The 13,708-nt window shown below is 49.0% G+C and overlaps 1 protein-coding gene across 2 annotated transcripts in view; it reads left to right on the top strand.

The window, feature by feature from the left end:
* LOC117060948 (caM kinase-like vesicle-associated protein) overlaps positions 1-13,209 on the top strand; it is a 54,801-nt gene extending 41,592 nt beyond the window's left edge. For both annotated transcript variants that reach the window (XM_033173563.1, XM_033173565.1), the window contains exons 3-11: positions 1,297-1,428; positions 4,838-4,912; positions 5,766-5,904; positions 6,102-6,222; positions 6,571-6,646; positions 7,157-7,293; positions 8,526-8,604; positions 10,975-11,062; positions 12,059-13,209. In XM_033173563.1, coding sequence (XP_033029454.1) covers positions 1,297-1,428; positions 4,838-4,912; positions 5,766-5,904; positions 6,102-6,222; positions 6,571-6,646; positions 7,157-7,293; positions 8,526-8,604; positions 10,975-11,062; positions 12,059-12,247 — 1,036 coding nt within the window. In that variant the 3' untranslated portion in view covers positions 12,248-13,209. The remainder of the gene's footprint in view (positions 1-1,296; positions 1,429-4,837; positions 4,913-5,765; positions 5,905-6,101; positions 6,223-6,570; positions 6,647-7,156; positions 7,294-8,525; positions 8,605-10,974; positions 11,063-12,058) is intronic.
* Positions 13,210-13,708: the final 499 nt, after the last annotated feature.

Below are 13,708 nucleotides of genomic sequence, written 5' to 3'. Positions count from 1 at the left end.
CAGGCGCCCTTTGGCATTTCTGGCACAGCTGCTGCATCCTTTCTTCTCTTTTGCACTGCCATCCTCAGAGCAGCTGCAGCATCTTCTCACCCTTGCTTGGCGCACGTGGAAGTTGGCACTTGGCAGTAGGACAGAGCTCTTGGCCTCATGTCTCTCACGCCACTGCTTTGTGGCTGCCCACCCCTTTAGCCGTTAGCTCCTTCCTTCCCTATGCTCTGCTCAAATTGGCCTTCAGCACCCCTGATGCACATAATGGCTATGTACTTTTAAAGCACATTTCCCCCCAAAGAATGCTGGGAAGTGTAGCTTATCCTTCACAAAGCTATAATTCCCAGCACCCTTAACAAAGGCAGTTCCCAAGATTCCCTGGGATGTAGGGTGTGCTCTAAATGCATGGCACATATACAGCCGGTGAGCTAGGGACGGTTAGCAGCTCCAGCAGTCGTTGCTCTCATTTTAGCCCATGCCCTGGCTGCCATTTTGCCACAAGTGAGCAACAAGAAGAAGAGCAAGGCTTTTCCAAAATGGCCTCCTAGGCTGGGAAGGATCCATGAACTGGCTGCTGGGAGAAACCAGCTGAAGGCCAGAGGATAGTCCCTTCAGGACAGCACAGGCAGCAAATGTCCAACCAGCCTATTTGGCATCTTCAATGCACCACAACCATTTTTCAAACTTGCCTGGGTGCCTCTGGACTTGGTTTGGTCATTGCATTTACTTCATGCCTTCCCTCCAAGGAGCTAAAGGCAGCCCATGTCCTCACTTTCTCCTCACAACAACCTTGTGAGGTAGGATGGGTTGAGATAGTGATAGCCCAAGGTTACCAAGTGAGTTTCATGGCTGATGAGGATTTGAACCCTGGTCTCCCAGGTCCCAGTCCACCACTTGAGAGTAGGAATGGGGTATCTTCCAAAAGTTCCATCAACCCCACCCAGCATGGCCAAAGGTCAAGGATGATGGGACTTGTAGTCCAGCAATATCAGGTGGGTCACAGGTTCCCCATCCCTCCCCTAATCGCTATGCTACACTCCAAAAAGTGGTCCCCAACCCAAAGCATGGAGAACTGATTTATTAATGTTTATCAGCCATGACAGCTGAAAGGGCCCTGTAAAGTCTGAGGCAACAGGGCACAGACTATCACCTTTCTGCCCCACTTGCTTGCTTCCCCAAGACATGATCTGGCCAGCCACTAGAGAAAGCAAGATGCTGAACGAGGCAGCCTGGGCGGCTCATCTAGCAGCAACAGAGCAGTTCTCACAGCGAAAGTGGGTTTCTTTTTTGCCCTCCATTGTCCCACAGGAAGGAGTTCTGTGAGATTTGTGTGGCCCGTGAACGCCAGACAGACCGACTGTATATCTGCAAGAAGTTTCTCAAGAAAGACGGGCGCAAGGTGCGAAGGGCGGCCAAGAATGAAATCCTCATCCTGAAGATGTACGTGCCTGAGATGGGGGTTTAGGAGTGGTGTGTGTGTGTGTGTGTGTGTGTGTGTGTGTGTGTGCTGGGAGTCATCCACACTTGCCCTCACCCTGCCGCTTTCCCCCAAGGAAATCTGAATGTGGATTTTCCCAGGGAAAGTGGCAGGGTAAGCAGAATGGGTGGGGTAGAAATATGATAATAATAATAATAATAATAATAATAATAATAATAATACCTCCCCAAAGTCCCTTTGCCAAGGGTCCCTCCATCCTGCAGGCAGCCCCAGTTGGCAAGCCTGTGCCAGGGAACTCCTGGGTGCTCCCTGGCCCTCATCTGTGTATAAAGCTCGTGTGTTTTCTCTGCTCTTAAGCCCCTTTCTTTATTCCCTGTACACATGTGATTGCACCCCACTGTATAATTCCAACACAATCATCAAATTTGCGGATGATACAACAGTGGTGGGGCTCATTAGTGAGAATGATGAGTCTGCTTATAGGAAAGAAGTACAGGGGTTAATTCAATGGTGTAAAGAAAATAATCTTATGCTTAACACCAAAAAAACCAAAGAACTTATAATTGACTTTAGGAGAAAGAAAAGTGTATTTTTACCATTGCACATAAATGGCGAGGAGGTGGAGAGGGTTGGCAGTTTTAAATACCTGGGCATTTACATCTCCGAGGACCTCTCATGGACTGTAAATATTAATATGGCTGTGAGGAAGGTGCAGGGGAGGTTGTATTTCCTGAGAATGCTCAGGGGATTGAATCTATCTCAGCACCTACTCCTGTCCTATTATCACAGTACCATTGAGAGTGTCTTAACCTATAGTATACTATCGTGGTATGGGAGCAGCTCTGTAACGGATAAAAAAGCTTTACAGAGAATAATTAAAATTGCCCAGAATGTTATTGGGCTCCAACTACCAACCCTGGACGAGATCTTCACGTCTCGCTGTTTGAAGAAGTCACACAACATCCTGAGAGATCCCACCCATCCTGCTCACAACCTTTTTGAACTGTTGCCTTCGGGCAGAAGATACATGATAATGAAAACTCGAACCACACGCCTTCTGAATAGTTTCTATCCAAGAGCTTTGATTGCACTTAATAATGATCTCAGGGTCAGTAGTAAGTAATAGTAAGTAGTGAGTAGTAAGGAATGAGACAGGCTTTTAGGTTATGCTATGCTTTTAATAGGTTATGTTATACTCTGGATTATGTTATGTTTTAATAGATTATGTTTTAATAAGGATGAGAGTGTTGGAGATATGTGCAAATGTGTATGGTAAATCCGGTCTTTGGGTGTTTGATTTTTGTTGTTGTGTATACTGTGTATATACGGACAATGACAATCTATCTATCTATCTATCTATCTATCTATCTGTTCTGGGGAAAAGAAGCCGTGCTTCTGTAAATCATAACACTCCCTGTAGCTTCTTTTCAGCAAACTGCCAAGTTGACAGGCTGCGGAGCGAGTTCATGGCCACCGAGCCAAAGTTAAGCTTGCAGCTAAATGTTCAGTTATAGCAACGGAAGTGAGGCGTCAGGGCTGGGGAGCTCCAGGATTGTGAGGAAATGAGACAGGGAGACTGGGAGACATGAAAGGAGAATAAAAATATTCATGAAAGCAGATGCATCAGTACAAAAAGGTTGCCCTTTGTTTGGGGGCGGCGGTTTTCCACTGGGAAGGCTCCTCTGGTCTTTAACATCTCTCTTATGATATATGGTTTGAAGGCTGATCGGTTTAAGAAACATTTTCTAATTAAGAAATTATATACAGTATATGGGTGTGTATACACACTGCTGCACGATGAGGCAGAAATTCCACAGATAAAGCTTTCCCTTCACCAGTTCTGCATGCTGAGAAAATCACCACTTTCTGAAAACTGCAGCAGGTGGGGTGATGGTGGAAATATATCTATCCTACCTAGTAAGGGCGGGACATGGGTGGTGCTGTGGGTTAAACCACAGAGCCTAGGGCTTGCCAATCGGAAGGTCGGCAGTTTGAATCCCTGTGACTCCCAGCTCCTGCCCACCTAGCAGTTCGAAAGCACGTTGAAGTGTAAGTAGATAAATAGGTACCACACCGGCGGGAAGGTAAACGGCATTTCCGTGCGCTGCTCTGGTTCGACAGAAGCAGCTTTGTAATGCTGGCCACATGACCCAGAAGCTGTACGCTGGCTCCCTCAACCAGTAACGTGAGATGAGCACTGCAACCCCAGTCGGACACGACTGGACCTAATGGTCAGGAGTCCCTTTACCTTTACCTTTACCTGGTAAGGGTCAAGCAAGGAAGCTAAAATTCAGAGCAGAGAAGGAAGGGTTATGAGGGGCGTGGTGCTGGAGCGGCACGGGGCTTTGCGCACCCTTCCCAGCGCTCCAGCCTGCCGGAGCCCGCCCGCCCGCCCATGGGGACGGGTTGGGGAGGGGGCGCCCGGTATTCCGGCGGGCTCGCGGGGGCGCCCCTGGGGTGCCCGGCGCCCTGGCGCGCCGCGCCACCCAGCATCTATGACGAGACGGCCCTGGCGAGGAATGCAGTTTCCCCAAAACATCTGCTTTATATACTATTTACACAATGGGCTCCACGTGATTGGCTAATTCCGGGATACTCCTGTATGCCAATTGGGTTGCGGATTCACTTCTACCTGGAGCTGGATTGGGTGGCTCCTGCGGACCAATCAGACTGCTGCATTCTGAATCCTATTCAACTCAGTACATAACAACCACCTTAACTTGGTTAACTGCCAAATCATTTGGAAAATATCCCTGTTTCTGCTTTGTAGTTGCACAGCCCAACCCAGGTGAGCACTCACACAACACTCACCCTCATTTTGTGCTAGCATTTGCCAGGGGGAAAAGGAGGAATATTAATATTTCTCTTTAAGTGTTTCTGCAAGGCAGGTTGATGTAAAGAGAAAGAAAGAAAGAAAGAAAGAAAGAAAGAAAGAAAGAAAGAAAGAAAGAAAGAAAGAAAGAAAGAAAGAAGCCTAAGGCAGAGGGAGCCAAAAGGAAAAGGTGGCAGCCCCTCACCTGTCTCCATCCCAAATTGCAAGCAGCCAACCCCTCACTGCATCTCTGTTTGCCACCCTCAAAGCCGTGCACTTGATTCCCTGCTCAAGCTCACATCATCAGAGCTAGTTTTAGCCTCTTTAGACATCTAAAGGCCAGGCATGCATTATTGACTAGGGCCTTGGGGGCTGGCTGGGATTTCTGCTGACTTGGTCTTTGCACAAATGTCCCTCTGATGCAAACAACAAAGACAAACTGGCAGGGGACAGGCAGCGAGAATGGTGGAAGGAGTCAGATCAGGAGAGAGAGGAGACTGAGGACTGGGCTGGTGCTGAAGCAGTTTGGAGGGGTGGGGAGTGGATACTCATGGAGGAAGCAGGACAGGAGCTCATGCATCTCTGCATTTTTCTTCCAGGGTGAGTCACCCCAACATCTTGCAACTGATTGACACCTTTGAGACAAGGAAGGAATTCTACATCATCCAGGAACTGTAAGTTTCACTGGGAGGTGGAGACGTACTATGTCAGGCACAAATGTGCCCAAGAAGCAGCTGGTTGAGAGGGCAAGGAGCCCTTCTACCTGCCCTGAACATCATCATCACCCTCATCCCACCTGAAGGGCTTGGGGCAGGTTAGAACAATTAAAGTACAATGTTAAAAGCAGTTAAAAACAACTTACCATCACAGAAATAATGCCAGTGCCATTTTGATTTGGGTAAAGCTGATTATACCATGCTAGGCGTTTGTGTGCACTTGACTGGGTATTGAGAATTGCTTGGTTGGGCTGTGTCTTTGAACTCTGATAATGCCTCTCACTTGCCCAAGTGGAGGCTAGACAGGGGCATATTTAGAATAATAGAATCATAGAGTTGGAAGAGACCCCAAGGGCCATCCAGTCCAACCCCCTGCCAAGCAGGAATCATGCCTAATCTGCTTTTAACTGCAAAAGTAACATCTGCATTAGCTGCTTTGCCCACTTTTGCCTCTGAATGTTTGCACATCTCTAATACTTGTATATCCCACCTTGACTCCAAGGAACTCAAGGTAGCAAACATGGTCCTCCCCTTGTCCACTTTACCCTCACAACAACCCTGTGAAGTAGGTCAGGTTGGCTGCCTCGCTTAAGGTGAGCATTGTGGCTGAGTGAGCAGCATTTGAACTCTGATCTCCCAGGGTCCTAGTCTTTGGAAGAGCAAAGTAAGAATTACTTGGGCTGTCACCTTTCTGCAATCCATGCTGTTATTTGGCTACTCCGAATCCAGCAGTGCCCAGCAGGGAATGGGGTGTGTTGCCTTATTTCCGTTGATTCCACAAGTCACGCTGGATTCTGTGTGTTGCCTGCAGGGCCACTGGTGGGGATGTTTTTGACTGGATCCTGGACCAGGGCTACTACACGGAAAAGGATGCCAGCAATGTTGTCCGGCAGGTGCTGGAGGCATTGGCCTATTTACATAACCTGCACATTGTTCATCGCAATCTCAAGGTAAGGAAAGATTCCTGGATCCCAGGAGGCGTGACATGCTCAGAGTGACCTCCCTTCCTCTGATGGTCCTTTCACTCTTCCAACAAAAGGAAAATGCCCAGAAAATGCCCTGAATACATTTGTACTGCACTGTGCTGTTTTAGGGCTGGGGAGAGATGATGGCTAACTTTGTTCACCTGTGTCTCTGCTGCCTCCAGCTGGAGAATCTCATGTACTACAACCAGAACAATCGCTCCAAGGTGGTACTGCGGGATTTTTACCTCTCACGCTTCGAGAACGGGGCCATCACAGAACCGTGCGGGACCCCTGAATATTTGGGTATGGATATGTCTTTCCCTTTCCCAGAGCTGGATTAAAAGCTAAGAGGCATGATTTCTCCTCCCCTGCACAGCTCTAACTGGCCTTCGTGGCACATCCACAGAAACTAGGAGCTTTGTAGGCTGCCCAACACTTTTCCCCTCGCAGGCAAAAATTCAACAGATAGCGCTGTCCTTCTGGAACAGAGACACAATGACAAAGAAGACATTGCCTTTTGCATTTCTGCCTTGGCTGGGTGGGGGTGGCTGGGAAGGTGAAAAGCAGCCCCTGCCTCCTCATGCCACTAGTTTTATCTTAACCAGCTCTTAAATGTTTTCCCCCCTCTGACCCATGTCTCTCTCCCCACAGCTCCTGAAGTGGTTGCTCGGCAACGCTATGGACGTCCTGTTGACTGCTGGGCTGTTGGAGTTATCATGTTTATTCTGTGAGTTCCACTAGCATTGTGTGTGTGTGTGTGTGTGTGTGTGTGTGTGTGTGTGTGTGTGTGTGAAAAGGCAAGCAGAAAGGAACCTTGGAATGGCCAAAGTGGCAGTCTCACAAGCCTGACAGACATGGTTAGCCATACTGGTACAACCCACAGGTACAGCCTCTGAGATTGGCAGACACAAAGCACAGGGCCTTCAGGGCTGGTCTTCAGATGTTCCTTGAAGACTCATTTCTTCCCGTCTGCCTTTTTTGGGCCACATTTTTTACCACTGATTCCTGAGACTAGGTGCTTCCTTATGATCCTGTATTCTTATTTAATTTTTTTAACCACTCAACTCTACCCCCACTGGGTCTCCTTTAGTTATATGCTGCCTTGTGAGGCTATTCCCTGAGAGGTGGAATACATTATTATTTCCATGATGTGCTGGATTCAGAATTGCTTGGGTCCAAGTCTTCTGTTGCCTTGCAATGCTTTGATTCTCCCCCATTCCCTGCCCCCCCCAAACAGGCTGTCTGGGAACCCCCCGTTCTACGACGACACAGACGATGAGAACAGCAACAGCCACAACCGCCGGATATTCCGCAAAATTCTGGCTGGGGACTACGACTTTGACTCCCCCTATTGGGATGACATCTCTCTTGCCGGTAAGAGAAGGAGGCCTGGCCAGGACTCTGGGAACTGACTGGATTCTGACCCGACTCCTCTAGCCTGGTCTAGGCATGCAAATGAATGAGACAGTAGAATCCCAAGATGGAAAAGTGGGTGACTTCAGGCTTCAAGTGGGAAGGACATTGGTTGTTAATATAAAACTCTGCCTGTTTGTTTAAATGAATGAATGAACAAACGAACGAACGAACGAACGAACGAAGAAAGCACACACGGGGAGAGCAACTTCTAGCACAATCTTCTGTGTGGTTTGATTTGGTTAAAAGGAAAAGAGATATGGTATAATAAAAGGAGAATTCCCTGGATGCCAAGATCCAGGTTTGGGGCAAGTACAGTCATACCTCAGAAGTTGAACAGAATCTGTTCGACTTCTGAAATGTTCGACTTCCAAAGCATGGCTTCTGATTGGCTGCAGGATTGTGGAAGCCCTGTCGGACTTTTGGCTTCTGAAAGAACATTCAAAAACCGGAACGCTCACTTCCAATTTTCGTTCGCTCGGGAGCCGAAACGTTCGACTCCCAAGGCATTCGGGAGCTAAGGTATGACCGTACTCTTTGGCAAGAGAGCCTCAGCAGATTTTAAATCACAAAACGTGCAAGACTAATATACCGGTAAGCCTGGCAGGACAGCTTACTCTATGGTCTTAACCCCTTCATGCATTAATTAGACTTAAGCATGTTGGTTATATGAGGCTGGGTATCTCACACGCTCCTCACAGTGCTGGTCTTCTATCCACCCACAAAAAATACATAAGGGAGAATTCAAAATGTATGCTCCTCTTCTTACTTGAAATGGTAAAGTCCATTCTACCATGGAATGTGTATGAGAAAAGAAGACTCCCTGGAAAAGACCCTGATGCTGGGAAAGATTGAGGGCACAAGGAGAAGGGGACGACAGAAGACAAGATGGTTGGATGGTGTTCTCAAGGCTACCAACATGAGTCTGACCAAACTGCGGGAGGCAGTGAAAGACAGGCGTGCCTGGCGTGCTCTGGTCCAGAGGGTCACGAAGAGTCGGACACGACTGAACGACTCAACAACAACAACAACAACAACAACAACAACAACAACAAAAAGTCCATTCTACCATGGAACGTGTATTCCAGCTTTGCTCTGGGTCACGGGGGACAGGGGACGGGGGACAGAGAAGACAATTGTTCACTTTCTTTAATGTTTCCCACCAAACACCCTTTTCCTTTCTTCCCTTGCAGCCAAAAAGTTGGTGTCACAGCTTATGGAAGTTGACCAGGACCAACGAATCACTGCCCAGGAGGCACTGGGACATATCTGGTGAGAATTCACCATTCATGAGGCCCTCCCCAGGCCCTGAACATACATGTGCATGGGGGGAAATTGTTTGCTTGCAGTGGCGTCGCTAGCCTCTGCGCTGCTGGGGGCGGCGGCAGCGCAGAGGCACCCCCTGGGGGAGGGGCATGACGTCACGACGCACGTGTATACAGAAAGGGGGGATTTCCCCCTTTCCGAGGCTTTTTTTCGGCGGGGGGTGGTGACCAGCGAGGAGGGGGTGACAAGCGTGACCCCCCCCCGCTGGTCGGGCCCCCCCCCCCCGCCGAAAAAAAGCGGCGGAAAGCGGAAAAAGAAGCAGAGTGACGCTTAAACGCGCCTGCTCTGCTTCCTTTCCAGGCTTTCCCCGCCCCCCCCCCCCGCGGTTTTTTCGGCGGGGGTGGTGACCAGCGAGGAGGGGGTGACAAGCGTGACCCCCCCCCGCTGGTCGGGCCCCCCCCGCCGAAAAAAAGCGACGGAAAGCGGAAAAAGAAGCAGAGTGACGCTTAAACGCGCCTGCTCTGCTTCCTTTCCAGGCTTTCCCCGCCCCCCCGCGGTTTTTTCGGCGGGGGTGGTGACCAGCGAGGAGGGGGTGACAAGCGTGACCCCCACCTCGCTGGTCGGCCCCCCCCCGCCGAAAAAAAGCGGCAGAAGCACCCCATCCGTGTGCTGCTGCTCCCGGGGTGACGGAGGGAGCGGCGGCGCGTGGGAGTGGCGGGAGGGGCCGCCGCTTGTCACCCCCACCCGCCGCTGCTCACCCTGTCACTGGGGGCGTACCGCCCCCACCGCCCCTCCCCAGCAACGCCCCTGTTTGCTTGTTACATATTGCAGCATTTATTAGATGACTATGAATGAAACTAAATTCTATCAATACTAGCAGGATGTGTGTGGAAAACATGCCTATAATCTGCCCCATTTCTTCCCCATCCGTATTTTCCTCCTGCCTTTCATTAACAAACTGGAGTGACTGGCTTAGTACTATGTGTGAACCAGCACCTATAAGCTGTTTCTGCTGAAAGAACTATGAGCCACAAGGCCAGTTCTACCATTAGGAAGAGTGAGACAATGGCTTCAGGCAGCAGGTTCTGAGGAGCAATGGGAACGGCCCTGCAGCTCTTCCCCCTGAGCCCCCTGGACATACCCTTCTTTTGTGAACTGAGTGTGCCAGGAGGCCTACCCTCATAACTACCCTTCTCCCTGCAGGTATGGCAGAGCATATTATCCCAATACTAGCATTGAAGTAAGACTAGCTGACCTCTGAACATGGAAGGGTGTTATTTTGTCCATTTGAGGCAGCCAAATGACTTGGGTTTGCCCTGGCAAGCAGGAAGCCAAGAAAAATCAGTGGCTTCCACTCCTGGTGGTGTTTTTTGTTTTTGAGAGAGAAACAAACTGCAAGTGCTGGTTTGCACATGGCGGTGAACTAGCCACTCTGTGTGTGTTCCTGCTCTAGGAAGAGAAGACCAAAGTGGGACTAACAAATGTTAATAATAATAATAATAATAATAATAATAATAATAATAATAATAATAATAAAATAATGGGGCCATAGTCAAACAAAACACTGCCTTAGTACTGCAGTCCAAGGCACACAAACCTGGGAGTAAGCCCTGTTGAACTGAACAGGGCATACTTCTGAGTAGGCATGCCTGGGATTATTCTGCATGTGAGGCATTCCCATGTTTGGGAATGCTTCTTCTGAGAGAGCAACCCACTTTGTTGTATCATTCAAGCTCAGCCTGGCATGCCCATTGTACAGCCTGGACAAGGGCCCACTATTTTGAGACCTATCAAGGTGCTCCTTGTCGCTGCAGTTATGTTCTGATCTCAAATAACATACCCAAGTACATACCACTCTCTGGAAGTGACAGACTTGTGCAATGGATATGAATCTGGTTTCCTGCCTAGGACTTTCAATCAGTGCATCCAGCCTCCATCCAATCCAGCCTCTCTCTGGGGCTCCATAAGGTATGTTCAGGTGTACAGATCCTTGGGAGAGGCTTTTTTCTGACCTGCTAACATCTGAATTTGGCAAGACCTTGGGAGGGAGAGGGATTCCTCAATGGCTGCTCCCAGGTTCTGCTAGCAAATACATTTTCATTTAGATAGGCCTTTGGCCCATAAGCTGTATGTAGTCATTGGTGTTCACTGTCTGTCTGTTTGTTTTTTTACTACAGTATTCCATTTGGTAGAGAGGCAGGATACTAACTAAACATGCCTTCCACAACCTTGCAGGTGTCCCCAAAGCCCTTTTCTTCTTTCTGGTTCTTGTGTAAGAACACTAGGAAAACCAGGTGGTAAAAAAAACCGCATTGTCCCTGTATTATTGAAAACCTACACTCTCTCACCTGCAATTCTACCTTCTTTACCTGTCAGGATATCTGGAAACATTGCCTCTGAAAAGAACCTCAAGGAAGGGGTCTGCGCCCAGATTGAAAAGAACTTTGCCAAGGCCAAATGGAGGGTGAGTGAGTCGCATGTCACATGGTGGTGCTGTGGGGAAGGAAGGGGAGTAGAGAGCAGTGGTCAGCCACTTTATCTTAGCCAAAAGGCTGAGAAGCTATTGAAATCCAGCAATTTTGATCAGAGTCCCCTGCCTCCAAATGCAGCTCCCTCACCAGAGGCAGAGTTGGAGGAAGAAGGGTGTGGGATCAGTCAGAAATATGTATCTTATTGTGACTTTGTATTGTATTTTAATATTTGTTGGAGGCCGCCCAGAGTGGCCGGGGAGACCCAGCGAGATGGGCGGGGTATAAATAAATAAATAAATAATAATAATAATTAAAACAGCTCATGCCTTTCTCCTGAAATAGTACAGCACTTGTGGAAATCGACAAGATTAGTGTCCCGTGTGAAGAATGTGTCCTGGCCCAGACACTGCATGTGGTGCTTCTTTGGTCCAGTCAGTCTTAGCTGGAATTCAACTGGGCAGCAACAATTTTACCATGACCCACTTGGTGCTGCCTCATGACCCACAGGCTGAAGTCCTCTGATCTAGGCAGTAATAGGAATTATGATGTTGCAGGCAGCAGATACTGCAGGGGAGTCTAGGGAACCAGGAAGTGTTCTGGGGCACAGACTAAGTTGACATGAAGTGCTGGCCAGGCCTATGGGACGGACCTTTCCATTTCAGAGCACGCTGTTGTGGCTCCGGCCTCAAGCTCAGGGTGAAAGGAGAAGGATGAGCTAGCTGAGTCTGAGGCTCTTCAGTCTTTCCCTAGGCATCAGCAACCCCATTCAATGTGACGTGATGTGTTTTTCAAAGCCAATGGTTCCAGGAAATCTGTAGACAGCTTCCCTGCAACCATTGCAAGCGGGTCAGAGTTGGCGCTGTGCTTTGTCCTGCTTACCAGTTTTGGCAGCCTAGGCTAGCAATATCTCTGCCTGTCGTACCCCTTGTCACCAGGACACTCAGGAAAAACTGGGGGGCCAATCTTTGACATTGCTCTTCTCTTTGCAGAAAGCCATTCGTGTTACTACATTCATGCAACGTCTCCGGGCTCCTGATGCTGGAGGCCGTCTGCCCGTGACTCCCCGTTCCTCCATGAGCGTTGCTCATGAGGTCACCATTGAGGCACCCAGGCTGCCCGAACGTTTGGAGCAGGAGCAGCAGAACAAGACAGAGGAAGTCACGGAGGTGGAGGAATAATGGCCCCTGCTTCCCCAATCCCATATTCTGATGCCTTCTTTGCTCTTGGAAGGGGTGGGTGGGGTCTGTGGGACGGTAGTTAGGGTAGTTATGGGGCAAGGACCTTGGGAGACCCTTAGCAGTGTTATTCCCTCCCCGCACCCCTGCCATTGGTCAGGAGCAGGAGCTACCGGTATTTGGACAGGCAACCAGAAGGAGAGATGGACCGACCCCACAGAGATGTGTATGGGAAGGGAGGACTGAGCATAAGAAGTATGGTAGGACAGGGGGGTGGTCGGCTACCCCACCCCCAGCTCCCTGGAAAATGCACCTGTCTGAGCAGAAGGGGGGAGACTTCTTCCTAGGCCTTCCCCAGTAGTGGGTGCCAGCTGTGCCCCTTGCCATATTGCATCCACCACCCCGACGCAAATGCGGAACGCCTTGCAGGGTGACCGTCTCTCCCAGGCCTCACGGATCCACATCCCACACATCCACATCCTTGCCTTTGCGATGTCACAGGGGCTTCAGAGAAGTTCCCTTCCTCCACAAAGAAGCTGGAAGAAGGGGAAACCTTGTCCTCCTATTTGCAGGGCCTTGGGATATGCCAAGCATTTGCAAACATCAGCCAATAATGGAATGGGAAGCAGTTTCAGGCTAGTGAAGCAAGTGTTGGAGAAGAATCCATTACATGGAGAAAGGATCTGTTTCCCAGCCTCCCCCTGTTCTATTTGCCCAGTCTTGCATTTCACTTTTAGCAGGGGCAGCAACAGCAGCCAGGTGGGAAACTTGCTACAGATGGCTGCTGCCCTCCTGGTTTGGATCCCCAACCTCAACTGGACTGTGCAGGGGAGGGGCAAGAGAGGTGCATGTCTAAGTCAGCTGCATGTTTTATGAAGATGCTATTTTAATACAGAAACCTCCCAGCTGCCCTTTCCCTGGTGCTGTCTTTCCCCTCTCCCAGGGCAGCTCTGGGAAATAAAAAAATGAACGGAGTCTCTGGTTACTGATGATCTCTTTTTGTTGATGGTGAGTGTTATTATTGAGGTTGTTGGTATTGGAAACCTTAAACAAAGTGTGGGAGAAGGGCCTAATTTGAATTCTAACCTTAAGAAAGGAATGGAAAATAAAACTGTCAATATCATAATGCAGTTATACAAAACTATGCTGCAACCACACTTGGTATATCACCTGACCTCAAAAAGGATATTGTAGAGCTGGAAAAGGTCCAGATGAAGTTCTCAAGAGCAACTCTCCCACGCAGACAGGGTTAATAATAATAATAATAATATTTATTATTTGTACCCCACCCATCTGGCTGGATTTCCCCAGCCACTCTGGGGTGCAACATTTTAAGTTTTTTAGTTCAGAAAAAGAAGAAGCCAGGGTTGGGCCACAACAGAGGTACAGAAGATGTGTGGAGAAGATGCTTGGTGTGGAGAAAGCAGATAGGGAGAAGTTTTTTCTCATAATACTAGAGCCATC

Source organism: Lacerta agilis, chromosome 16 (assembly GCF_009819535.1).
Source record: "Lacerta agilis isolate rLacAgi1 chromosome 16, rLacAgi1.pri, whole genome shotgun sequence".
NCBI classification, from domain to species: Eukaryota; Metazoa; Chordata; class Lepidosauria; order Squamata; family Lacertidae; genus Lacerta; species Lacerta agilis.
This window is presented reverse-complemented; position numbering and strand designations above follow the sequence as displayed.